Source organism: Anser brachyrhynchus (genome assembly GCF_964034855.1).
Source record: "Anser brachyrhynchus genome assembly, chromosome: 13".
NCBI lineage: Eukaryota > Metazoa > Chordata > Aves > Anseriformes > Anatidae > Anser > Anser brachyrhynchus.
Genome location: NC_137708.1, coordinates 16,264,697 through 16,291,291, shown reverse-complemented (window position 1 = coordinate 16,291,291; position 26,595 = coordinate 16,264,697). Strand labels below are relative to the sequence as shown.

The 26,595-nt window shown below is 56.0% G+C and overlaps 1 protein-coding gene across 2 annotated transcripts; it reads left to right on the top strand.

The window, feature by feature from the left end:
- Window positions 1-35: 35 nt before the first annotated feature.
- LOC308177121 (Krueppel-like factor 5) lies at window positions 36-22,132 on the top strand. 2 transcript variants are annotated; one of them, XM_080553872.1, is made up of 6 exons: window positions 36-164; window positions 965-1,160; window positions 9,974-10,018; window positions 12,768-13,671; window positions 16,161-16,220; window positions 18,974-22,132. In XM_080553872.1, exons 2-6 carry the CDS (start codon window positions 996-998, stop codon window positions 19,150-19,152), a joined length of 1,353 nt encoding a protein of 450 aa, XP_080409998.1. In that variant the 5' UTR covers window positions 36-164; window positions 965-995; the 3' UTR covers window positions 19,153-22,132. The 2 variants fall into 2 exon arrangements, with proteins under 2 accessions (XP_080409998.1, XP_080409999.1); XM_080553873.1 differs by lacking the exon at window positions 9,974-10,018.
- Window positions 22,133-26,595: the final 4,463 nt, after the last annotated feature.

Sequence of the window (26,595 nt, the reverse complement as noted above, 5' to 3'; positions counted from 1 at the left end):
CCCTCGCTGCCCCCATCCCCGGGGCTCCCCGCTGCGGGCCGGGCCGGGCCGGGCCCCGGGGCCGCTTTTATCCGCCCGTGTCCCGGCGGGGCCGGCGGTCCTGGTCCTCCTCCTCTTCCTCCTCCTCCTCCTTCTTCTCCTCCTCCTCCTCGTCCGCCGCCCAGGTAAAGCCGTCCCCTGCCGGCACCTGGCTCCGCAGCCGCCCCGGGGCCGCGCCGCGTCCTCCTCCTCCTTCCCCTCCCCTTCCTTTTCTCAACTTTTACCCCCCCCTCGTTTTTTTTTTGCTTTGGCATTATTTCCCCCTTTCACAAAAACTTTTATATTTTTTTCCCTTTTATATTTTTTCCCTTTTATGTTTTTTTCCCTTTTATATTTTTTATTGTTTTCCCTTTTATTTTTATTGTTTTCCCTTTTATACTATTTTTCCTTCCTTTTTCCCCCCTTTATATGTTTTTCCTTTGATTTCCCCCCTTTTATAGATTTTCCCTTCAAATTTTATCCCCTTTTTACATATTTCCCCTTCGATTTTCCCCACATTTTATAGCTTTACCTTCAAATTTTCCCCCTTTTATAGGTTTTACTTTCAAATGTTCCGCCTTTTATAGATTTCCCCTTCAATTTTTCCCCCTTTTATAGATTTTCCCTTCAATTCTTTCCCCTTTTATAGATTTTTCCCTTCGGTTTTTCCCCCATTTAATAGATTTTCCCTTCAAAATTTTCCTCTTTTATATATTTTCCTTTCGATTTTTCCCTCTTTCATATATTTTCCCTTCATATTTCCCCCTTTTATACATTTCCCCTTCAAATTGTCCCCCCTTGTATAGATTCCCCTTAAATTTAACCCCCTTATATATATTTCCCCTTCATATTTCCCCCTTATATAAATTTCCCCTTCATTTTTTCCCCCTTTTATATATTCCCCCCCGCCCCCCCTTCCTACCTTTCCCCTCCTCTCCCCCCCCAGCTCCGTCCCCCCGCAGCGGGTGCGCGGAGGGATGAGCAGCGGGCTGGTGCTGCGCGCCCCGCTCCCCGAGGACGCCTCGGCGTTCACCCCGCTCAAGCCCGTCACCATGTCGGGGGAGCCCGGCGAGGACGCCTCCGTCTTCGAGGACATCAAGCCGCCCGCCCGGGCCCTGGACAACCCGCCCGACCTGGCGCAGGTAAGGCGGAGGCCGGCGGAGCTTTCGCCCGCTCAGGTGCTGGAGCCTCCAGCTCAAGGCCGATCACTGCGTGCCTTTGGGTTGAATTCTCCTTCACTATTTATTATTATTCTTATTTTTTCACGATGATAGTTGCCTGCCTTTGGTTGAATTCTGCTTTTTCACCCACTTTTCGGCACTTTTTGTCTGCTCGTCCTTTCCCCTCCGCGGCTCTTGCTCCAGGGCGCGCTTGGTTTCATATTTTTCTCCTTCCCTTCCCGGCGCCGCCGTTTCGGAGCTTCGGAGCAGGGGAGGCAGCCGGGGAGGGGGCACCAGGGTCCCCATGCCACTCACTGGGGACCCCACGGGCACCAGGATTGCTCCCACGCATGGCAGAAAAGGGGGAACGTTTCCTTTTTTTTCTGATTATTATTTATATTTCCACCGCACGAGATTTCAGCTTTGAGATTCCTCGGCCCGTGGCCTCCCCCTGCACCGGCTGGGGATAAAACCCCAGATTTTGGGTGCCCACCACGAGGCCGCTCTTCTTGGTGACTGTCAGCCGGGACATTGCTGCCTCAGCCGCTTTCTCCCCCCAGGAGAAACGGGGCGAGCGGGGCTGTGGCTGGTGCTCAGCCCCACTTCCCCTGCACCGCTGTGACCGGGGCCCCGCGAGGTGGCAGGAGGGCGGCTCCTGGCCCCGTGGCCACCCCATGGGGACACCTCCTGTCCCCCCCCTGCCCTCCACCTGTGTCTGGCCGGGCTGGGGGGATCGCTGTGTCCCGGGGAGGGGAGACCCCCGAGGTGGGGTGGAGGTGCCCAGTGCCCCCTCGAGCCCACCCGGCTGTGGTCCCCCTGGTCTCCGGTGCAGGCTCACCTCCTTATCTCGCTCCTCGGAGCTGCACAAATCGCTGCTCGATCAAGGCTGTGAGGGTTTGATGGCTATGTGCTGTTGAAAATTTTATTAATTTGGGTGGATGTAGGGCCTTTGTGGGGTTTGTGCCTGTTTTTTTTTTTTTCCTTTTCTCTGCCTTTCCAGTGGCTCTGCCCCAAATTTACAAAGAAAAAAAAAAAAAAAAGAAAAGAAACAAGGAGAAGAAAGAGTTTGGTAGAGAAAAGAGTTTTTTTCCTTTCCGATTTGAGCCAGATTGACCAAAAATAGCATTTTCCCCTTTAAATCCCGAGAGGCCGATGCCAGAAGGAAGACGGAGAAGAAAATTAAACGAAACCGAACCCAAGGCGCGTCCAGGGAGGCACTGCAGGGGAGAAAGAGATGTTCCCCCTGCAGCACCTCTGGGGGGGCGGTTGCTGTCAGGGGGGTGACGGTGTCCCTCCGGGCTGGCCTCGACCTCCGGGCGGGTGAGGTGTCCTGCTGCCGCGTCCCCAGGGCCACCCCGTTGTCACCGGTGCTCGGCGGATCTGGGGTGGGCTGTGGGCCCAGGTGGGTCCCAGTGGGGACAGTAACGCGTGCCTTTGGGCAGCGTGAGGTCACGGGGTGTAAAATCCCCTTTCCAAGGGTGCTGGCAGAAAAAGAATCGGCAGTAGAGGGATGTTGAGTTACAGGCTGGGCAAGGAGGAGTGGGATCACTTGATCCCTCCCAGCACGAGCGGAGAGTGGGAGCTGAGGCCCGGTCTCTGGCTGGGGGCTGGATCCCACCGGGGCTGGGTCCCTTGCTCTGGGATCAGCTGGAGCCTGGTGCTGCCAGGACCAGCCTGCAGATTTGCAAGTCCGATTGGGTCTCAGCCGGGCAGGTGTCTGTGGGGCCGCAGGGGACTGCAGCTGGAGTAGGGCCTGTCCCTGTGCCCCTGCTCGGACCTGCCGGCGCGGTGGGCTCGGACCAGGCCAGACCCCACTGAGGGAGCAGGCCCAAAGCGGGGCACTTCGGACAAAACCAGGGAGCCAAAGATAGGGAAATTTGTGTGGGGTCTGAGCCGGCGGCAGCGGTTTTTAGTTTTGCATAATCCCCCAACCCCACAGACGTCCCGCGGCTGAGCGGGCGGGCAGGTGAGGCGCGGGACGGGGCGTCTGGGCCGAACTTTGAGCCCGCAGGAGCACAATGGCTTTGTCCACGTGGTACAAAGGGCGATTGTTCTGCAGGGTGGCCGCAGGAGGGGACGCGGTGAGTGGGGGGCCGCAGGTGTGCTGCCCCCTTTCCTGTTCGTTCCCGGTTGCCCCACATGGAGAGGTTGTGGGCCAGCGAGGGGAGCGTGTTTGCTCGTCTCTGGCCGCTGGAAGGGCAGGTATGCGAGGGAGGAAGCGAGCGGGGGACTCCGGCTCTGTAATAAACGCAACGGATTTCCCTTTATCGCTCTTCCTGAATGGGCTGTGGGAAGCACACGTCGGCTGGAATTACTCACGAAGGTCTAGGGCAGTTCATTTTTGGCCGGTGCATCATCCACCGTGAAGTTTTCCTTCTCGAACCTGTTTGGTCAGCTACCTACGCTACTTTGTTCCCATTCCCTGGTCCAGTGAGCTCCTTTATCTAACCCATCCACTGCAAATAATCGCACTTACCACCGTCTTGTTAGCTGAGCCCCTTGATTAGAATATTTGCTTTTCTTGGGCTCCATTGGTGAATTACATGAGTCACAGGGTACCGCTGGTGTTTGGGGATTGGATAACCGCTGTTTACAATTCAGATGTTCTCAGAACTTGAGCTAGCATGAAAACTCTCTCAAAAAAAAAAACCCATGGGCTGTTTCCCACATCAAAGAGGTTCAGCCCCTTCCAGGCTCAGATTGAAACTCAAACAAAGAATCTTTCATTATGCTCAGAAATGCTTGGAGAATTCTTTGAAAATTATTTTTATTTTTTTTTTTAATGTGATGGGGGACCTTCAAGTTTCCACCAAGGACAGGATTTGCCAGTGTGAAAGCGTATTTAATGACCTTGCTCCTTGTGGCATTTCCAATACAAGGAGAAGAAAAAAACGGCGAGAAATCAGTCCCAGTAAAGTCAGGTCAGGTCCTTCAGCTTCCAGAAGTGCAGGTACTTATCCCGTGCAGGAAGGAAGAGTGTTATCCATCTGTTATCACCTCTGCCACATCCAAAGCAACTGTTCCACACGTGTGAACCATCCCGGAGCGGGCAGGGAGATGTGGATACCTGCTCACCTGCCAGCCCAGCCCATCGCATCAACCTTACCCGTACAACATCATCCTCTTCCACTTTGCTAGCATAGGGAGCGGCAGCCAGCAGTGGTTGAATGTTTTCTGCTGGAGACCCTCGCAAGGGATGCGAGGTTTGGTGGTGTTCTCTGACAGGTGGGAATGACCCAAGTTTGTTAAACCAAAAGGAAAACTTTGGGCATTGCTCCTTTCCAAGTGTTGAAACAGTTGGCACTGTAGAACAGAACTCTGTTGGGAGCAGCTTCCAGTGTTTGGTGTTTTGGAGGTTCTTTTGGGACTCTCCCTAATCAGTGTCCCTTAATTAGAGCAACTGGCTATTCGTTCCTCTACAGAGAGGATGTGGAAGGAGAGGTTTTGTCCAAGGGAATGGGTCTGGAGGACGATCTTTGAGGCTTGCTTCTTGTGGAGTAGAGGAAGGACCCTCCCGGAAGCACAGATGCTAGGAAATCTATAGGGCAGGGTACTCGCTGGAAGGGGCAGCAGTACGTGTCCTCTCAGTCCACGGAGTGAGTCTGGCAGTATTTACTTGGCCCTGTACCATGCCGGGTGCCGTGCGGGCCCAGAAGAAAGAAATTGGCCCAAAGACCTACTCACTCGAACGCAATGTTTTCACACGCCTTAGGGTTTGTTTTGTTTTGTTTCGCTAACTGGTTTGGCGAGGAAGTTGAGGGCTGCCGGGACGGTGGGATTTTTGTCCGTGCATGAAACCTGACCTTGCTTCTCCCAGACGTGCATGGGGTATTGGGTCTGCCTTGCTCATTGTACTGGGAAAAACAGGCTTTTTGGCCCGTCTTATCGTGTACTGACTGCCAGGAGGACTTCACAAGTCCCAGCAAGCAGCAGATGACTCACTCTGCCTTTGTCAGACCCTGCCTGGGAATGTGCACCTTTCCTTCTGATTGGAAGAGGCTGGGTGATGAGTGTGAGCTTTCGGATGGTTTGAGTGAGGTGGAATGAATCCCACCCATAGTCCAGCTGGGGGAAGCTCCCTGCGAGCTCTAACAGCCTCTTCCATGTTACACTTGGTTCGGGAACCATGGGAGAGCTCAAGGAAAAGCCCAGTGCCCTGTGGCCATGCAATTGCTAGAAATCAGTGGATAAATTTGTCTGGGTCATCCTGGGGAGCAGTGACATTTGAAATCCTCCATCTTGTCAGATTCAGAGGGGAGGGAGTGCTGGTGTGGAGGCTGCAACAGGGGATGGCCACTGGAAAGCACGCCTATCCAAATTCAATTTTTGCTTATGTGCATACGTAAACCTGGGGAGCATCTGAGCTCCTGCACATTTTAGCTGAGACTGAAATAGCTCCAAGCCTTCTGATCTCCCAGGCGTTGAAGTAGCACTGGATCATTTAGTCTTTCCAGAAAATGCATCCATACCACAGGCCACCCAGCGCAGCCTCCTGCCTCCAGCTGTGGGTGCCCACCTCAGTTGATGGAGAACCTCCACTTGGCTTTGACGGGCTTGGCCCCAGCCTCTACTGAGCAACAGCATTTTGGAAATAGAAAGCTGTGTACAAAGACATGACTGCCTTATGGGGGTGTCCTCCCCTCCCATGCAGGCACACTTCCAGAGAGCTGTCCTCCTGCCAGGGCAGAACAGGGACGAGGAGAGGGCTGTCCCCGTTTCCCACTTGTGGCCTTTGGGCTCCGTCCAGGCATTCATTCTGTCCTGAGGTTGTGCTTGGTAGGTCCGGGAAAGGAGAAACCAGCGTGGAGATACTCTAATACTGACATGGGACCGCCCAGCCCAGCCCAGGGCAGGTGGGCCCGATGGTCGTGGTGTTCAGCAGGGCCTGGAGATGATGCAGCTGGGCCAGAGCTTCCTCCAAGCTCCGTGCCTTCAAGGTCTGTCCTGGTTATTTTTCAGTCCATTATTTCTGCTAGCTCTCTTAAAGCCCCACTGGAACCTGGTTGCTCCTCTTCTGGGCACTTGACCTTGAAGATGGATGGGGTGCTTGTCCTGCTTTCTCTGGCCTTTGGGATTGCTGGCTGTAGTGGCATGGTTTCTGTGACAAACACCCGAGGTAGATGGCCTTTCAGTGGGTTGTTATCAGCTGTCGGAGGAAAGGAATAGTAAACAGTCGGGAAACCTGCTGGAAGCACTGGCTCAGCCAGAGGCCAGCTGCCCAAATCTGCCTCAGTGGTGACTCTTGGGCTCAAGGAAATCCCTTGATTAGAAGAAGTGATAATTAACTCGGGTAGTTCAACCACAGCAGCGGAAAAGAGCTCGGGAATAACCCTCTAGAGCAGTGTGGCTCAGCTCCTGCACCATCCATGAGCTCCTGGAGGGAACCTGGAGAAAGGGTGTATCTCTGTGACTCGTCCTGCTCTAGGGGGTGCTCCTGCAAGTGGGAAGACATGAAAACCTCGAGATGGGAAGCTGGTGGGGTAGGGCACCTCTGGCAGCCTTCTCCATGGGCTCCAGAGAGAGCTTGCACAGAGACTTCAGCTTAGATGTTTGCTTTCCAGGTGGCCCAAGCTAGTGAAGATGACTCTTGCCCCGTTGCACCTAATGCATCAGGAGCAGCACTAGCTTGTCGGAGTCACTCCTCACCTCTTGGAGATGGAGCAGGCAGAGGAGCCCACCTGTGGCACCCACCTACCTAAGCCCAGGGCTCACCGTGCTGCCTGCAGTTGTGCTCGGCTGTTCACAGCAGCCAGACATTTGGCCCTGTGTGCTTGAAAGGAAGAGTCCCGGGGCTTTCTTTCCTAATCCCGTTTTGCAGAGAGTTCCAGAAGACATGAGGAACAAACAGAAAATAACGTCGATCGAGGTCAATATCAAAACCAAATGATCAGAGAAACAAATATTTACTCAAGTCAATATTTAACTAGGGAGACAATAAATGCTGATATTGAACCAAATCTGTATATAAATACAGTCTATTTATAACGTGTCCCTTTAAAGGGGTACTGCCAGGTACTTGCCTGGCTTTTGATTGATGATTATCCTCCCCATTGTTTGCTGATTCCCTTGGAGGCTGGAGTTTCATGCAGGTGCAGGCAGGAGAAAGAGCCTGTGCTGCGTAATCCCACGGCCCGGACACCGCAGCCCTTGTCCCACGCGTGCCTGTGCTCCGGGAGGTCCCCCCCGCACTGGGGAGGGGGCTTGGGGCTCAGTGCCCCCGCTTGGCAGAGCAGCAGGGGTCTGGGGCCAGGAGGGCTGGAGGCTGCCAAGAAATGAAGAAACTCCTTCTCCCTCCCCCCCCCCCCCCCCCGCTGCTCCCTCTGCCAACTTCACGAGCTCGTCGCCTGTTTAGCAAACATTGATTTCTCTCCCTGTTCCCCCGTGGTGACAACATTTGATGTTTCTATGGCGGTTTGTTATTTATCAACTTCAGATTAGAAAGCGTTTAATCATGGGAATGACACGGCCTGCCTCCTGCCTTGGCAGCCGGCTGTGCCTCGCGCTCCTCTAGCGATGCTCGTGGTCAGTCGCTGCTGAAATGGCCCGGTTGGCTCAAGCACCCGTTTTTGTGTGTCCTGCAGAAAGATGTTTGTCTGGGACTCCGTGTGTGTTGATCGATGCCCTGATAGCTCCTCAGCCTTTGTGAGATCTGGATGAGGGGTGATGAAGGCCTCCAAGGCAGGAGGCTCCTGCGGGGTGTTTGGAAGCTGGAGGCTGGCAGAGCAGGACTCGTGTCAGAGCCTGCTGGCCACGGGAGCATCTACTCGGGGGAGAGAAAAACAGTGGAGAATCCTTTCCTTTGCCAGCTTGGGAATTTTTTTTTCCCTTTTCCCTCTGACAGGTTGAGAAGACCCTGCTATGCAGGCAGAAATAGATACTGTGACCTTGAGGGGAAAATACAGGAATTCAAGTCTTTTATTGCACTGTAAGGTATTCTTACTGGCTTTCCCTTGCTGGTCAAAACAAAAATCCCAGTTTGGAGGAGATGCCTCTAAAGCATGGAGGTTTTGTTGATGTCTGCTTTGGCTGTGTTTCCCCTTGGCTCACTTTTTGCCCCAGCCAGTGACCCACGACTCCTTTACGGTTCCTGGCACCGCTGTCAATGCAGTTGGTGGAGCCTGGGGCATGCCCGTCTCATCCTCGTCTGCAGGGATTGCGGTGATAGCACTGCTAATTAATGCCTATAGGGGAAACTGGGCCACTGAACCCGCCAAAGAGCTGCTGGTCCGTCAGCTGCAAGGCCTCGGAGTCTTCCTCTGTGGAGCTGCAGCGGGGGGGGCTCTGGCAGTAATGAGAAGACCTGGGCGCTGAGGCTATGTGATTGGTTCAGTCCTCCTCAAAAAGGCAAGAAAATGGTTAATTCCCTGCCTGTGCCTGGCAGATGGGGAGGCAGGGACAGGCTGAGCATTCCTGGTCACTCCTGCCTCATGTGAGCCACCCTAGTGTCCTCAGCTGCCCTCTCAAGGGCCGCCCTGGGCAGGGCCGCAGCTTGCCACCAGGACCTGCTCCAGGCTGGCCGAGGAGCGCAGAAGCTCGGCGTCTGCAGGATTTCCTCCCGGCTTGGCCTGCTTTGCCCTTGGATGCTTCCTTTGTGCTTCTGCTGCTGTGTTTCTGCAGGGTGTGTGTGGTGGTTTCCTGGCTCGGCTGACCCCAAGATGGGGTGGCTGCAGCAGCTGGGCCACCACCTGCAGGCTCAAGCATTACCTGTGAGGGAATGTGGCTGAACCACGCAGGTGTTTCTGAAGCTGTTCCTTGCAGATGATGGGGGTGACGGGACACAAATACCTGCAGCCCTTACAGCTCCGACCCGGGCTTCAGACTGAACCATCTCATGGTTCCCCTCAGCACATGGGGCCAGCAGCTCCCGTGCCCTTAGCCCTTTCAACACCTGTCTTCTCAAGGCCACGTTTATCATCTCCCTTCAAGGAACATCCTCCATTTAGATGCAAATCCAAGAATACATACACCCCAGAAATGGGAAAGCTAAGTCTATTGGGTTGGTTTTGCTGGTTTGCTGTGGGAAAGAGGGAAGCCTGGGCTGGTTTCCACCCCTTGCTGCTCTGACCGACCAGTGTGAGAATGATCCTGGGGTGCAATGAAGCTTTAGAAGATCAGTCTGTAGGATCGTGGCAGTGGTGCCAGGCTGAGAGCTTCACCTGGCTTGTGCCATGCCCCAGAGCCTCCCCTGGAAGGCTCCGTGTCCCTCAGATCATCCTGTCATGAAGCCCCGTGTTCGCCCCCCTTGCAGCCAGGCCGAGCTGCTGCCCGCAGTCCTCAGGGCCGTCCTCTCCGAGTGGTGGCAGCATGGCCCTCTCCGCCCCTCGGCAGGGATTAAGAGGTGAAAACAGAGGCTGGCTGTGTGAGCTGGGCCCCCGGCCTGCTCATCTTTGCTGCTCTGCCCCTCCTCCCCCTGCCCGTGGTGTTGAGCAGGAAAGAAAGCCAAAAAAAGTCCCTGTTGGTAAACAGAGGGAGGGTGATGTCATGGCTCCGTTCCCACCTCAAAATGGAGGTTCTCCCAGCGCTGGCCGCTCCGGATGGCTCCCCAGCCCTGGCTAACCTCCAAGGAGAATCGCTGATGAAACCCCAATGGGAATGGGGTGCTGGAGAGGACAGCTTGGGGTGTGGGCTTCTACTCAGTCTCCCTGCACACCTGGCTGTTCCTCCAGCATCCCCTAAAACCCATGTCCTGGGGGTACCAGGAGGGGCCGGTGGGGGTAGAAGATACTTGTGGGTTGCGGGAGGTGGCCTGGCTTCAGGGGGACCTTCCCACTAACCCAGCACTGTCTGTTCCACAGCTGCACCCCATGAGGATGGAACAGCGGATGCCGCTCATTCTCGAGGTGAAGAACTTTTCTCCTTCCTCCCTCCACTTGTTTCTGCCCCTGTTCATGAGAGGTACCTGTAAGAGACGCCCCCCCCCCCATCCCATCTCATCCAGCAGCCCCCCCCAGGACGTGGTGGTGAGGACGTGGTGGTGTGGACGCACTCCCACTGGCAGGGGTGCGTTCCTCATGCTCATGGTGTCTCTATCTGTGCTAGCCACCTGGGCACCTATGTGGGTATCTCCTCCACGTGTGGATATCTCCTCCACGTGAAGGTATCTCCTCCACGGCTTGCATGCCCGTGTGAACTGTATCGCCACCCGCTGTGAAAGGAGCCGTAAGCGACAGCCAGATAGAGACACCTGTGTTTGGGACGCGTGAGTTGGATCCCACCCAGGCACGTCAGGAAGGCAGCCCAGCACGTAGTCAGCCCAGCTATTGTGCCAGCTGCGGACTGAAGGGTTGTTTTTGGGTGAAGCGTTGGGTGGGAGGTGCTTGGGCGAACGACTTGGTGTTGGGTATTTGCTCAGCGCCCAGCAAGCAAAGAACTGCCTAGGGTTGCTGGGTGTTTCTGGGCCACAAACAAACCGAGCGGCTCTTCTGAGGACATCCCTGGGGCGGTGTGGGAGCTGGAGCATCACCAGCACCATAGTGACCGTCTGGATTCCAGCAGGGTGGGGCCTTCGCCTGCAGGGTCCCCACAGTGGTTCTGCAGCCGAGGACGGTCCTGGCACCCTGCTCTGTCCCATCAAAGCCCTTCACTTTGCTTTCCTGGCCAGCTGCCCCTTAGCACCCCCCTTTCCCCAGGACCCTGGGGCTGCTCAGGATCAGAAGTGGATTTCTCAGGCTCCATGGAGTGGCAGGAAGGAGACTTTGATCTGCAGGTAGGGGCGAGGAGAGAGGGCTGGGAGACAGCGGGCAGGGGCAAGCAGTGCAGGAGGTGGACAGATGGATGGGCTCTGGGGCTCTGGGTGCAGGTTGGGATCTAAACTTAGAGCCCTTTTTCTCCCCTGAATAACCTGCTTGGCCACCCGCTGCATAAAGACCCGCTGGAGTGTGGGGGGGAGACCTTCCTGGGAACTAAAGGTGAGAAACTCAAATGCCAGAGATAAGGGAAGCTCAGAAGTAAAAGGCATCCAGCGCCTTCCCCCCTGCCCCGCTCCCCCGGCAAGTGGGGCCGTTTCATCGCTCAGGTATGCGCGGCATCCGGAGCCTCCGGTCCCACCCCAGGGGTATGGTGAGGTGCCAGGGTGGGCGCACGGCTCAGCGCCACGGCACCCAGCATCCTGCTCCCAGCCTGTGGCCCGGGTCTCCCAGCTGGGTGCTGCAGGGGGGAGCAGAGAGGAAGCCAGTTTTTTGGTGATGAGCAGGGTCTCTGGCTTTCCTCTCCCGCTGCTGCTGAGCCTGGTTGCCCTCACCGCAGCAGGAGTGGACGTTGCAGGAGATTTGGGTGTTGCAGGAGACCTGGGCTGCTTTTCCGCCTGTGAGGATTAGGGAGCACTGGTGGCATGTGCCCGTCTTTGGATGGCAGCCAGCTTACCCATGCAGTGCCAGTGTGGCTTGCAGAGGTGCAAAGGCTCTTTGAATTCACTGGAAGCACAGGTGATGCGTTTCGCTGGAAAGGGCAAGGAAAGTAACTTGGATCCTGTCCAGCTTTGATAAAAGCAATGAACTTGCAGCAGGGATGACTTTGGCCCGGTGGCATAGTTCAGAGCAGCACAGCCCTCGGCTCAAGTGTGCTGGGCGTGGGGTGAAGCAGCCTGCGCTCCCGAAGCATGCTGGAGGCTCTGCCAGGGAAGACTGGCGGTTTTGCCAGCTCCTCTACATATGAATGAGCCTACGAGAGCTTTGCAATGAGCTCGACACAGGGATAACCACATAATTAAAGGCTGTAGCTTTATAGAGGAGCATTAGCGCTGGTGTCTTTAACCACAAAGAGCAGAACTTGAGTCATCAAATGCCAGGGGATGAGTTTCCTAGCGGATTGCTCCATCAGGTTGCTGAATTATCGGGCCTGGATCCAGTCGGATGCCGCATCAGGCATGAACCCTGACAAGCGGTGACTGTCTGAGCTGGAGGTCCTGTTAGCCTGGAGAACCAGACCTGCAGAGCTCAGCCAAAGGTTGGGTGAGGGCTGAATCACTTTACCAAGATGAGGCAGCGAGGGCATGCCTGGCAGTTTCAGTTTTAGGCTCACAGTCCGTGGAGTCAGTGCCAGCATCGCTTATGTTTCTAGGGCTGTAGCCCAAATTACTCTCAATTAATTGTCTCAATTAATTTTCTCAATATTGTCCATCTTAGTCCTAGAGTAAAATGCAGTACGCGCTGGGTTTAAAGCAGGCCAGAGCCAGCATGTCTAAGGTGGGCTGCTCCCAGTGCGTCCAAATGTGACGCTGACGGGAGCAGAGCTCCTGATTTCATCCCCTGCCCAGTGCTAGATGCCCTTGTTAGTGTGGCCGAAGCACTGTGCGAAAGCCTGGGTTTTCGTTATCAGGCTGAACTTCTCCCTTAACTGCATCCTGGCTCGGCCTTTGGTAGCACTGCAGGTAGGTCAGAGGGCGGTGGGACAGAGGACAGGGTGACTCACCCCAGGGAGCCTGCGACTGAGTCAGGCACTCAAGCCCGATCGCAAGTGCCTGACTCATGGGCTGTTCTTGCTTCTCTCCTGGTTCCTCTCTAGCTAAAGCTCTTGTTGAATGTTCAGCTCCTATCACCACCATGTCAAACTGCCCTTCACAACTTCTCTTCTCTGTATTTCCCTCCGCAGGGACGATCCGAAATGGATAAGTACCTCTCCAGCCAGGTGCCTCCCATCCCCATGATGCCAGACAAGAAATACCGCCGGGAGAGCGCCTCAGTGGTGGATGAGTTCTTCTCAGCCGAGAAGCCCAGTTCCACGCCGTACAGCGTGAACATCAACGTGATCCTGCCCGACACCACGCACTTGCGCACTGGACTTTACCGGCCCCCCAAGCCCATGACCCCGTTCCCGCAGATCAAGACGGAGCCCGGCACCAGCTTCGCCCAGCCCTGCTCCTCCACTGCGGGCTCCACGCAGACCCTGCCTGACTTCACCAGCGTCTTCAGCATGCCCCAGTCCGTGGCAGTCAACAACATCTTCATCAAGCAGGAGATGCCCTCTGAGATGCCGCTGTCCAGCAGCCCGCAGCAAGCCCAGCTTTACCAGATGCCTCTTGGCAGTGGCACCGCTGACCTTACCCCGCTGACACCCTCGTCCAACAGCACCACAGCCATCAACAGTCTCAGCGGTGTCACCATGTCCACAGGTAACGCCATGTCCAGTGTGCTCCACAGACCTGTCCAGCCAGGAGGGCCAGTTAAGCAGTACCCACATGTCTCCCAAGGACAGGGAAACTTCAACATCTCAGGGCAGTTCTACCCCGTGCCGGGGGTGAACCTGCCCCCTTCGCCCCCCAACTCGCAGCCCGGCAGCCCAGAAAATCAACCAGAGCTCATCAACACCATCTCTCCCCCACCATCCTATGAAGCCACTTTTGGACTGAAGCTGGTCCAGTCATCCCAGGTCCCCCCAGTCCCCAACAGCCTTGGGACCCTCTCTCAAGGGCACATTGTCATGCAGCCCCCCAAATACAACAGACGCAACAACCCTGAGCTGGAGAAAAGGAGGATTCACCACTGCGATTACCCAGGTATGCTCACAGCGCTGGCTTGGTGTTGGGGTCCCTCCTTGGCACAGGGAGGGCTGCGGATCAGGCACCCCTCTGACTGCGAGGCAGGGCAGCATGGCACTGGGAGGAGAGCCCTGGGAAAACGAGGTCACCCCCTCCAAGGGAATAGAAGGGGCTGGCCCTGCCTTTTTTCTACCCTTCCTTTTTCTCTTCCCGCTCTGGCAGTGGCTCTGAGAGGCAGGGAGTGCCAGCAAAACATGGGGATGCTGCTCCCAAAAACCTGCTGCCTCAGTGGGCTGGTGTGCTCAGCCACGTGCTCTCCATGGGTGAAACCATACTGCAAGTCAGTCTATTCTTTCCCATGAGGGTTGGCAAACCATCTACTGATTTCCACAAGCAGCCTTCTTGGTCTCTCCATGGAGCCCCAGTTCTCTTTTTTTTTTTTTTTTTTTGCCAAAGAGAAGAGGGTCATGCCCTTCAGTGCCTTCAGGGACCACATCCAGATGGCGTGGAGACCTGCGGGTTAGGGGCTTTGAGCAGGAAGCTGCACCCACGTTTTTGTGGTTAACAGCTTGTGCTGAATTTTCTACCTTCTGCGGGTGGCTGTTGTAGAGGGCTGATCCTAAGCCTTCCCACAGAGGTCCAGCTGGAGGTGAAGGCAGGCAGGGCTGGTGGCAGGGAAAGCAGCTCGTACCGGTGTGCTCTGAGCGAGGAAGCGGCAGGAGGAAGCTGAGTTCTCACTGGCAGCAGGCTGAGCGGGGAGACCTGTTTGCAGAGCCCTGCTCCGGGCCTCCAAGCAGTGGCCCCGGCACTTCTCTGCATGCTCACAGGGAAATGAAACTCAGCCATGCCCTGCTCTGCCTTCTCCGTGGCTCTAGGTGCTCTTCTGACTTCTTCGCCATGCTCAGGAGGCCTTGGTCTTGTGCATGCTCAGATCAAGACACTAGCCTGCTTTACTCCTGTGTACTCCTGGGCGTGTTTTAGCCCTGTTTCCATCCAGCCAAAGGTGCAAACAGGGAGGACTGGAAAGGCAGAAGTTGGCTTTAACCTTCTGAAGCCCCTGTTGTCAGCAAGTCCTGTGTCAGGGACATCCACGGACTGCGCCATGGCAAAAGAAAACAACAAAAAGGAAAGAAAAAGATATTCCCTCCCGTGAGTGTTTAGCATGTTGCCAGTTGGCCTTAGCTTTTCTTAGAGGCTGTGAGCTGAGAAGGGACAGAGGAAGGAGAGTCACGTCCAGGTGGGGTTTCCTCTGCACGGGCTGGCTGTTTGCCCTCCTGCTTGGCCAGTGGGGCTGCGGGCCGTGAGGAACCTGGGACAGCCCATCCCAGTAAAGGGGACTGCCAGAACTGGGAGCATTGATCAGTCGTGTTGGTTTTCATGGTTGGGAGCACGGCCACTGGGAGGAGGTGGTGGCTTTCATGCATCCCCGCTGATCGGGAGCTGGGGGACCCGGCCAGCAGTTGCGCTTGTGTCCTGCTGGGAAGCCGTGACAGAGCAGCTCTGGCTGCAGGGTCAGGTGCAGCGTGGGCTTGCGCCAGCTCCTTTTTGCCCACCTCCACCAGTGGGACATAACTCAGCTCCCGCCAGGAGCCCAAAGATGGGCACTGCAATGCCACCGAGTCTTAGTGAGCCGCCATCGCAAGGGATGTAGGCTGCTGAGAGCTCTGCTGACATCTGGGAGGCTGGACCCAAAGCTGATTAAGCTGGTGGAAGGAGGTATTCAGTGCATTGCTGGGGGGCTTCACTAAAACCCTCTGAGGAATACAGCTGTGCTAAGAGTTTAGCCATTTTCAGGTCTGGGGCCATCTCCCTTGGGAAGGGGACTGCTCTTAGTGTCTGCGAAGTCCAGCAGTGAGGGACGCTGCTGGTCTGTCACCTGTGGGCTCCTCGGGATGGCAAACAGCATCTGCACACTTGGGGTTGCGCTGGTAAGCAGTGCCAGCGCTGGGAAAATAAACAGTACTTTGCAAGTGGGTGGGGAGGTAGCAAGAGGCTTCGTTAGACAGTGTGGAAACAACAACAACAAAAATATGGCCGGGTTGCTTACAAAGGTCATAACAATTCAAATTCATATTTTAATATACATGTCAAAACCAAATGAAGCAGGGCCATAAAGGCAGCACGAGGAGTTTCTCTAGACCTGAACTGACAGCCAGTCATTTGGCAGTGCCTGTTGTCGAAACTTTTGCTAAAATCACAGTGTTTCTGCTGAGAGCCTTTCCCTGATTAAAATTTGTTGCTGCTGATCTGAAACATTTCCCACCAGCCGGGGTCCATCTCTCCCCTCATCTGTCTTGGAGAATAACATCTGTCTGTCTGTCTTGGAGAACAAATGCTCTTTAGATACTGCTGAAACAGAACAGGGGTGGCCGGGCTTATTTGCATCCTATTTACCCAGTGTGCTTTTCAGGCCCGCTCTGTCCCTGACCTCAAACACCCAAGTTGTAGGTTTGTTGCAGCGAGGGCCCCTTTTTCACAGAGAAGCTGTGTCTTTGCTCTTTTCGCAGGTTGCACAAAGGTTTATACCAAGAGCTCCCACCTGAAGGCGCACCAAAGGACTCACACAGGTAAGAGCACCAAGTCGCCAGCAAACCCTGCCAGCCCCACGCTGGGTGGCTCTCAGGGCAGGCGCACAGCCTCTGGCAACTCCACACGGTTTGCCTGCCTTCTGGAGGGGTGGTCTAGGATTTCGGAGATCCCCAGGGGGCTCTCCCAATGGGCCAGGAGGAGGAGCTGTCCCCAAGCTTCTGCCACCTGCAGTCTGAAGGATCTTCCTTCCAGGTCTCCCAAATCCTCCCAGGTCCAATCCCACCTAGCTGGCAGAAAAATTGTCATGTGGTGCACATCTACAGCCTCTGAGGAGGTGTCCAGTGTCCCCGTGGCTCCCCGGCTGGACTTTCTGGGCTCATGGTGAGCTCATCTGTCCTGTGGGCAGCTGCTGAACGCAGGCAGAGAGCGGCTGCGGGGCGAGGTTGCCGTGGGGAGGAGAGGGCTGTTGCCCCAGCGCTCCCACCGCAGCCAGCTGGCCCGGAGTAGACCCAGCTCACTTGTGCATTCAAGCACAGGTCTCCTCATTAAGGCATTTATTATACCTGAAACTTTATCAGATCCCCAGGTAGTCCGAGAACCATCAGTGCCCTCATAAATCTCTTTTATAGGAGGGCTGATCTTTACTGAAAGCAATTAAGCTGGCCCAGAGTTCACTTTTCTTTTTTATGAACAACGAACAAAACCCATCCTGAGGCTGGGAATCGGCTCTCGTGCTTGGCTCCATTCCGTGTCCCCCTTATCAGCCCTTCCAACGAGCCAGCCAGGAGGTTTGCTTTGTGCACGAGGCACAATATTTCACTGGGCAGGGAACGACACGGAAGGGGTGGCAGCAAGGCGCAGGAAGGACATTGTCCTGGCGCCGAGAGCCGGTGGCGATAAGCCTTTGTCACAATGGCGATCAGCGCTCGGGGCAGCTAAAATTTCTCTTTTTCCCTTCCGCTCAGAGCATGGCTTGGGGACACGGTCCGTAGGAGACACATGCCGTCCCTGCAAGCCATGCTGTAAAGCTGTATCCGTGCAAACTTAGGCGCTTTTTGAACCCAATAAAGTGCAGTTGTTTGTCCCTGTTTCCCAGTAACGCGGCTGGAAACGCGAGCGTGGTTGCCTTCTTGCAGCTCACCTGCTACAAGAGGGGGGGGACCTGAGCAGCCAGGACAGCTGCTGCTGCTGCTGGTGGGGCCAAAAGATGGGAATCCAGAGCTTTGGGTTCCCATCTGCACAACCCCAGGGGTGGCACTGGTGAGCTCGGCGGGGCTGTGTTCCGTTTTTGGGGTCTCCTGTTCTGTTTTTGACTGCGAGACCTCAAACGCAGCTGGCACCCATCCCACCTCTTGCTGCCCACCGGGCTCCCGGCCAGGAGAGGTTCAGGGCGCCCACGGGACCCAAGCTTGGCATCGGCCAGGTCTCTGCTTGCGGTTTGCCCGTTGCTGTGGGCTGGGCTGTATTCATCTCCTGGAGACACCATTCATTTCCTGGGTGCCATTGTGAGATTAAATATATAACCCGGCGGCTCCCCGCCCCCCGGGGCTGGGAATGCCAGCCTGGGCCCTTTGTTTGAGCTTGCCCTGCCGTGCTGTCCTGGGAGATGGAGCCAGCTCGCGGGACAATGGAAAGCATTTTCCCTCCGTCCTGGAGCTCAACCTGTTATTGTTTGAAGCTAAAGGGCCTTGGTGGGGCTGACCCAGCCGGGTCACCTGGCTGGGACAATGTGGCTGCACAGAGCAAATCCCACCTTCGCTTTAGCACGCCGGCACAATTGCCGGCAGCCCCCTGGCCCCCCAGCCTGCCATTAGATACAACTGCAAGCACTGCAGTTACCCCCCTGACATAAAACCGCAGTGCTTTTTGCCCCACGGCACACAGCATTTTGGGGAGCAGGATGCGGTCTCGGTGCCCCATCTCCTCCAGGTCCGCGGCTGCACTTCCGACCCTGCAGTGTTTCCTCTGGTGCGTGCCGGATGCCGCTGCTCTTGCCCTGGCCGTGTGTTTTCTGTTTCCCGGCCAAATCCGCAGCCTGTCTGGCGGCGGGGCGGGGGCAGGAACGGCCGCTCAGCCGTGAGCGTGCCGGAGCACCGCGCACATGCCGGTGCATGCATGCTGCGTGCGTACGTGCCTTCATGCCGCGATGGTGCGCTCAGCAATTGGCCGATGAAACGGTAAATATTTGAGGTCGGGAAAGTCAGCACATTCCCTGAACTCTGCCTGCTTGTTCAGGCTGTTAAGAGCGAGGGCTAATATTTGAGAGCACCACACCCAGGCAGGGAGAGGGCTGCAGCCAGGGTTCAGCGCGGCGGCTGGGAGCTGCAGGCGGGCATGGGCTTCTCCAGCCCGGTTCCCAGCTGGCGGAGGGGTTGCACAATTCCATTGATTTCGTTCGGCTGGGGAATAGGTGTGCGGGGAGGAGGCATGACATCAGCCCGATCATGGTGATGTCGTGCAAACACAATGTCCTGCCTGCAGCCAGCTGCCACAGGGCAGGGAGGCGGCTGCGGGGAGATGCGAGGCTCCCGGGAGCCCCTTTTTCCTCTTGATGCACCCTGATCCCATATCAACGGCGAAAAGAGCCATCTGGGGCTTTTTAGGCTGAAAAAAAAAAAAAAAAAAGAGCTCTGGGAGATTTTTATGCCAAAATGCCCTCAAAGAGGGCCTCCTGTGGCAGTGCCCCTTGGTAGTGCAGAGCACCAGCATGGGGCAGGGGATGGGCGCAGGGTGGGTGGGTGGCTGTGGTGTCCCCCATGGGTGCCCGGTGACCTGTGTCTCTTCCCCACAGGCGAGAAGCCCTACAAGTGCACCTGGGAAGGCTGCGACTGGCGCTTCGCCCGCTCTGACGAGCTGACCCGGCACTACCGCAAGCACACGGGCGCCAAACCCTTCAAGTGCATGGCCTGCGGCCGGTGCTTCTCCCGCTCCGACCACCTGGCCCTCCACATGAAGCGGCACCAGAACTAGGGGCCACCTCCATCACCATGTCTCCGAGAGCAGCTGGGGACTCTTCTCCGAGGGGACCTCTCCTCCACTTGTACATAGGAACAACCCCACGCTGTGATCAACCGGCACGGCAGCGGGCAAGCCCCGTCCCCGCTGTTCCTGGTTTTAAAAGAAATCTCATTAAAAAGAATGATAATTAGACTGATCTTGCAATGAGGCTCCCTGCAGCACTGGGGCGATGGGCCTTGGATGGCAAAGGGCTTTCTTCCAGCAAACCTGCTATTTATTTGTCATTTGGGAGCAGCTGTCCTTCGCGTCTCGAGCTCGTGGGGACATTTTACCCCTCTTGGGTAGTGCCTCTGGGGAGCCCGAGGAGGGCTGGGATGGGCTGGTGGGCCTGGGAGGTGCCACCATTGGTGACACCCTCTTGGACTGCCCCATGTCATGGCTGTGGACGGCACTGGTGACGTGCAGGGGCCCAGGGCTGCTTGGGTTGACAACCCCAGTGTCTCTGGGGGCATGGAAGAAAGTATGAAGTACTGACCTGACGTGCCTTCAAGCAAGGGACGGTGCAGAAGCGGGTGACAAAAGCTCTGTCCCATCGAGCCCACCCATGGTTTGCTGGCTACCAGCTCGCTTGGGGTGGTGAGTGTCTGCCCTGCTTGGCCAGGTTTTCTGGTTGTGTCCTTAGCATTTCCATTTCCAACATGAAATGTGACTCCAGGGGACTCTGGGAGGACCAGGGTGGGTCTTGGAGCAGAAAACCCACCCGTAAGCCCTGGCTTCCCGGAACATGCCGTGCCTTTTCTCCAGCAGGCAGGTTCTGCCCCTGCCTTGACCACGCACACGAAGACCCAGTTGTTGCCAATCACGCCGATTGCGAGCTGTCACCGTTTCACCAAGTTCAGACAGAAAGGGAAGAGGAAAAAAAAAAACCAAGAGTCTTTGAAACAAATTCCAATAAATCCTGCTGTTCAGACTGTGGTCGTGTTACCTACCTCACCGGCTCCCTGCCCCGGGCTCTGCAAGGCACCGTCCTCCTCTTCCTTGGGTGCTGTGATGCATGGGGCACATCAGCTCCTCTTCAAAGCCTACCAGGGGTGAAGCATGGGCAGAACAAGGACCAGGCAATGCCAGTTTAACCAGCAGCCATGGAGGTAATAAATAAATCAGGAACAAATAAATGGGCCCGGTGTGTTCAACAGAATATTGATTTCCACCCCCCCCCCCAGCTCGTCTTTTGTTCTTCCGTGAACAAATTGAAGGGACGTGTGGATGGATGTGCCTCCTTGCCAGGAACCAAACTGCAGCATCTTCAGGCAGTGGAAATGTGAAGGAAAGGGCCCCAGCTGCAGGTTAGCCAAAATCCGCGGCCGGGTTCCTGGTGGCCCTTTGCTTTCGATGAATGAAGCTGGTCCCACCTGCGGCGCACGCAGCCGGTCTGCCGTGCCAGGAGGAAGAGGTTGCAGCTTTTGGGATGATGTGGCCAGGACTGGCAGTGGTGAGGTCTTTGTGTGAACACAGCTTCATCCTCCTCCCGTCCCGTGGTACCCAGCAGGTAGGGATGGAGGAGTGAAGCGCACCCCAACGCACTGAATTGGCGGGTGACTTGCCATGTCAGTGAGTGGAGAAGGCTTCCCAGACCTCGGTGCTGAGGCTGGGAACGGGCTCGTCCCCTCTCCACCTTGTAGGCTGTGGGGTCTCTGCCTGCACTGGGGTCTGGGAGGAGCACTGTTTTCCCCTCTAGCTTCTATTTGGAGACCCACAGAGCAGGGTCAGGGCGGAGGGGGAAGTCCTTGCCTATGGAAACCCCCCTCCGGCGCAAACACGGCCGTGTTTCTCCTTTCTCAGGTGGGTTGAGCTCACCACAAAGGAATCCAGGGTAGTGCAGGAGATGCCCCAGCCAGCCGCTGCCGGTGTCTGCAGGCTCGGTGGGGCTGGTGGGAACCCAACACCGCTGTGCTGGGACCTGCCAGCACCCACCCCGCTGCCGGCACCCGTCCAGTCCTGTCCTCGTCCCCCTGCTGCGCGCTGTGACCGCCAGCCTCCAGGCGAGGCTGAACCTCCCAGCAGGGTGATCCCAACGGCAGGGCATGGGGTCGACCCAGTCACCTCATGTGCCCTCCCAGAGGGGTTTCATTGCCTCCCCTTTTATTTTGGGGAGAGAAACCTGCAGCCACCGCCACTTCCAGTTCTTGGGGCACAAAACCCATTTGCTGGCAAAGAGCAAAACCCAAACCAAGCAACAGGCAGCTTTAAGTCTTAGGGGAATTTGGAATAATTTTCCTGATGATCCTGTCCTTTTATTTTTTATTTTTTAACTACAGAAAAAAATGCACCTGCTCATCCTCACATAGATATACATATATATATATTTGTTGTATTTGAGATTATTTTGATGGGGGGATGGCAGGGGAAGAAGTGTCTTAACTAAAACCCCACCCCTGCACAGCTCTGCACCTCTGGTCTGCATGCAAAATGCTGCCATGCAAATGTTTTACTAGCGCAAAGACAACACTTAACAACAAAAAAAGACTCCACAGCAATGCCTCGGCTTTTATTCCCCTATTTCTGCCTCCAACCGTGCATTTGGTGCTGCCCGTGAGCCCCAGAAGCTGGGGCAGGTGGGAGGGGTATGGAGGGAGGGCACGCAGGCGGCACTGTGGAAGGTTTGTGACCCCGGGGGTCTTCTCCTGTGACGTTTCCATGCTTTGTGCAGAACAAACCTGGCTTTTGGCAGCCGGGAGGCGCTTGTATCATAGCAGAAAAAGGCTGTAAATAGGAAAGCACTGCATCGCTTGGCGGGGCTGTGCGGGCTGGACTTGATCGTTCACTGCCCGAGATGAGCACAGCGAGAAAAAATGTTTGGGACCTGGAAAACTTGGGTAGAAGGTTTATTTTTCCGGTGATGTTTTTTGTTTGTTACACAGCCCCCCAACTCCGAAACTCCCCTACAACTTTTAATCTATCTAATATTTTGTAATAAAATTTTATCACATGGCGACGTTGTCTCTCTTCTCTCTTCCCTCCCGTTGCAAATGCTCTTGTTACCTTTGCCTGCTGCTGCCCGTGCATGCATGTGTTGATTTTATGGGCTTAATAAAAGGAGAAAAGCTTTTTGTTAGGCTGGGTTAGGCAAGAAGGTAACCGAGCGGGGCAGGATCAGTGTGTGGCATTAACCCACAGCACCAGGCAACGCAGTGAGTGCCATTACGTGGCTGAAGCTGACAATTTGGAGGAATGCTGAGCGCTTCCTCCAGCCGACATTGCAGTGCCGTGCAGAGAAGGAGGAGGGCAGGGGGCACTTTTTTTTCTCTCTGAATGCTTGGCTCGTGGAGGGCACCCCAGCCTGACCGCACGCTCCCACTCTTTGTCCTGGAAGGGGAGAAGAAGCATCCCTGGGCCAAGCAGGAGTGGAGCACAAGCATCCTCCTCCTCCAGAGGAGGGAGACAAGACAAGGAAGGACAGGAGGCAGGACAAGGAAGTGCTGAGCTGGGGAGGTGGCGGTCAAAATCCCCTTCTGTGTCCTTCTGTGTGTATATACACACGTTTATACATATGCAAACAGACAGCTGCGCTTCAGCCGGGGCTGTTGAGCTCACGCCTTTTGCATGCACGCACCTGCACTTACAGAAACCTACAACTATTAAAAATATGTATTTGTAGGTGCATATATATATAGATTATCAGCCTGTATACATACATATATGTATAATATATATATAATATATATATACACACATATACAGGCTGGACTAAACAGCTCTTTATAAACTGTTCTTGGCCGGACCACATGTGCTTTCTCCAGCACTTTTGTGACCACTTTCCATGGTTGCCTCCTGGCTACTCTTGTGTGGTCATGAGCCTTATTCCATGTTAAAAGCGACAATTTCTTATTGCTTTCCATAGGCCTTGCATTATAGTTATATTTTCCATGGAAAACCTCCTCTTCCTCCCAGCAGCGAAGTTCCCTCAGCTGGAAGTGTGTTGTGGTGCTGAGGAGCTGTCTGACACCTTTCTCCTATGGCTTTTAGACAACCCCCAGGTGTTGTACTGTTTTTCTCTCCAAGTTCTCCTCCTCCCTTGGCTGTTTCCAGACGTTGCTATTGCCCACAGGATGACCTGATTAAGACAAGGGAGAGCGGGACGTCCAGCCACACACCTGTGAAGCCATCTCCTGCTCTGCAAGTGTTTGCGGGAACTTCTTTTGATGTATGTTCTCACGCTGGCTGGTGTGGACGGAGCCAGGATGCTGTTCCTCTTTCTGAACACCTTCCCAGCTCCCGTGGTGAGAGGCGTCACCTGCCCGAGCACCCTGCGCCCCATCCAGCTCCTCCTGCAATGCACTGCAGCTTGCCCTTTGGCGCACCATTGCGCCCCGGACTTTGGCTCTGGCTGCGAAGCCAAGCTGTCCCTGGTGAGATCAAGAAGAAGAGGAAAGATCTGCCGTGATGTCATGAAAGTCCAGAGAGTGGCTTTTTTATTGCATGTGAAACCAGAGTGGCTTTCCTCAGCAGAGCTGCAGTGAGGAACCCACAGAGGGCATCACAGCGTGGACGGGGCTGCATGGCCCCTTCTCTCCTCATCTGTGGTGGTGCTGCTCCATGGGATGGGAACGCCCCACAACCATGGGCCACAGCCTTCTGAGCCCACTTGTGGCCGTCTGTCTCTGCTCACTGATCTCTATCCCCCTTGCCAAGACTGATTTCCTCCATCCTCAGTTTTGAGGGACAGGGCTGGCTGGAGCACGCGGAGGACAGCAGGCAGACAAGGGCAGCGGGGCTGTCCCCGCTGGAGCACAGAGGAAAGGGGCTGCATGCCTCTGGTTCCCCATCTTTGCCTTTTCCTTCTCCCCAGCCTCAGTTTTCCTAGGGGTGGTGATGCTTTGCTCCACCCTGCCACTGGTGGCCCTGCTGCCATGTGAGTGAGGGCCAGCCGCTGTCTCAGGGCTGGTGGGGACATCTCGAAGGCAGGCTGGGATGTCCTGGGAGGACACAGCGTGGGGAGTTTTGTGTTGGGCAGCACCAAGGGAGAGGTGCAAGACCCTGGGCAGGGTCCTCAAAACACAGAGGAGAAAGCAGTGATTAAAAAAAAACCAACATCCTCTTTCTCCAGACAGGACTCTGGCCCACAGCTCAAGTCAAGCTCTTCCCAAGGGGCCTTCAAGACAGAAGGGCAGTGCACAAGGGCCTCATCCTGCCAAAAGCCCCTCTCCTGGCCTGCGGACCCCTTAGTTCCCCCATGACTTTCACTGCTGCAGCCTCCCCCCACTGCCGGTGCCGTCCTGGCCTTGTTTGTGCTCCTGTGATGAAGCAACGGGGCTGTAAAACCCTGCCTCGATCCCGCTGCCTGTCCCTGCACGGTTATGGGGCTGTAAAGCCGCAGGAATGCCAAGATCGCGGCTGGTCAAGGACAGGGAGGGAAGGAGGAGGCGGGGGGGAGACAAAAACCTGAGGTGGGATCCTGGAGGAGGGGGCCCAGCCTGCTGCGCTGGGCCTCCACGCCCTGGGGAGCACCCATGGGTGCCCAGGGTTTCTTGTCCTTGCCTTGGAAGCAACTCTGGGAAGTGATGGGAGACAATGAGACGGGTGGTGGGGTGGGCTCGGTGGAGATGGGCCATGTGGAGGAGATCTGGAGAAGACGGACGCCCACAGAGGTGTCCCAGGCCGCAGGGCCGAGGTTTGCCGGTGGCCATGGCAGTGACTTTCAGGGTGGGATTGGTGTTGAACTTTATCGGTCCCCCGGTGACTAATGCGGCCCGTCTGCCCCGCCGCCGATAGCTGTCTCCCCAAGGTTATGCTGTTTGATGTTTTCTTGTCCGGGGCTGTAAAGTTATCCATTGACTCGGGAAAACACAATTAAGGGAGACAGAGCTGCCGGGCGGGTTGGTCAGGTATCTCTGCAGCTCAGCCAAGGACGGCAGAGAAGCGGCTACCGGTGGGCACGGAGAAGCCTGCCTGCTCCCTGCCGGGCCCCAGGGCTGGACTGGTGCTCACACAGCCTGGGGACAGTGGGTCAGCCCTGTGGAGGCCTCAGCACCCTCCCATCTCCTGTAAAATGCAAGGGCTGGAAGGGGAGCAACCAAGGAGGGCTAAATTTTGGAGACAGAGTTGGAGAGAGGCCCGTGGCTGCTCCTCCACCAGTGGGAACGACGCCGTGACAGCAGCCACGAGCGCTTCCCTTCCAGCCTCCCTTATCTCCTCCGTCCCGAGGACTATAAACCCCTCAAGTCTCCCCGTGGAGCCCTATCATGTAGCTGAAGCCAGGACCGAGCCATTAAAGTTAACTATTACCCAAAGTGAGTGTTTATTTGGGGTAATAGAGGCCCTGGGGAAAGTGAGGGAGGGGTGGAGGAAGGCTCTTGTTGCTTTTTGGCAAGATATGGCCAGCCCTGCAGCGCTGGGGCAGCCGGCAGCCTGCCCTGAAGTGGTGCTTGAACAAGATGAATGCTTAAATAACGGCAGGCAAACAGCGCTGCCGGGAGCAAGCTGGCAGAGCCCCGGCCACCGCCGGCTGCCGAGCCCCAGCCAGCCCCAGAGCCCAGCGATGGGGACGCCTCGGGGTTTCCCAGCCATAGGGGTCCCCATCCCCTGCTCCCTGCAGGGGTGTCTTGTCCCTGCGGGAGAAGAGGTCTCTGCCAATCAGACAACTTTGGGAGAAGTCCTCCTTTTCCAGGTGTTTTCTCTTTCCACCTGCGCACCCACACCCTATCTCCCACCACTTCCCAGCTCCACCATGTCATATATCTCCCACCCCGTCCCACCTCCACCAGGACAGCCCCTTGTCCCACTCCCTGCCCCCTTGGCCATGCAGATATCACACAGGGAATGGAGCCAGGGAGGAAACATCCACATCCACACATTTCCTTGGATTGCAGAGTGCCTGGCAGGGGGCATCACCCAGCTTCATGCTGAGCATCCCCAGAGCAGTGGGCTCCTTACAACAGTAGTAGTGCACAGAAATGCTGCGGTCTTGGTGCCACGGTAGTGTTGGTGGCTTTATGGACCAGTGGGGTTGTCCAAGAACACCGGGCGGTCTGAGCCCCAGAGGGAAGGTTCTGGTGGGGAACATGCAGCCAGCCCTGGAACCACTTTGGGAAAAGCCTGGGGAGCAGAAGAGCAAGGAAAGCATCCAGGGACTTTGGGAAGGACAGAAGAGAGCAGTGATGGGGTGCAGAAAGATTAAAGCCACCTGCGAAAGCCTTGTAAGGGATGCAGAGCCCATGAAGCAGGTGGATCTGATGAGAGGCCATGCTCAGGCAACACATGAGCTGCAGGACCGGCACGGAGACACCGGGGGACAGCAGCTGACCATGAGAGCTGAGCCAGGGCAGTGGGAAGCCCCACGAGCTCTCTAGGGCCAGGACAGCTGCTGGCCCTCACCCCGAGCATCCCAGTGCCCACCGTGGTGGGACGGAGCTTCTGCTCCTCCCGTCCTGGGTACGTGCCAGCAGCGGAACGGCT

Excerpts from the sequence above, each read along its gene's own strand:
- LOC308177121 (XM_080553872.1), top strand. The coding sequence starts at position 996 with ATGAGCAGCGGGCTGGTGCTGCGCGCCCCGCTCCCCGAGGACGCCTCG. Across the intron at positions 10,019-12,767 it reads GGATGCCGCTCATTCTCGAG|GGACGATCCGAAATGGATAA; the intron begins GTGAAGAACTTT and ends TTCCCTCCGCAG. Across the intron at positions 16,221-18,973 it reads GCACCAAAGGACTCACACAG|GCGAGAAGCCCTACAAGTGC; the intron begins GTAAGAGCACCA and ends TCTTCCCCACAG.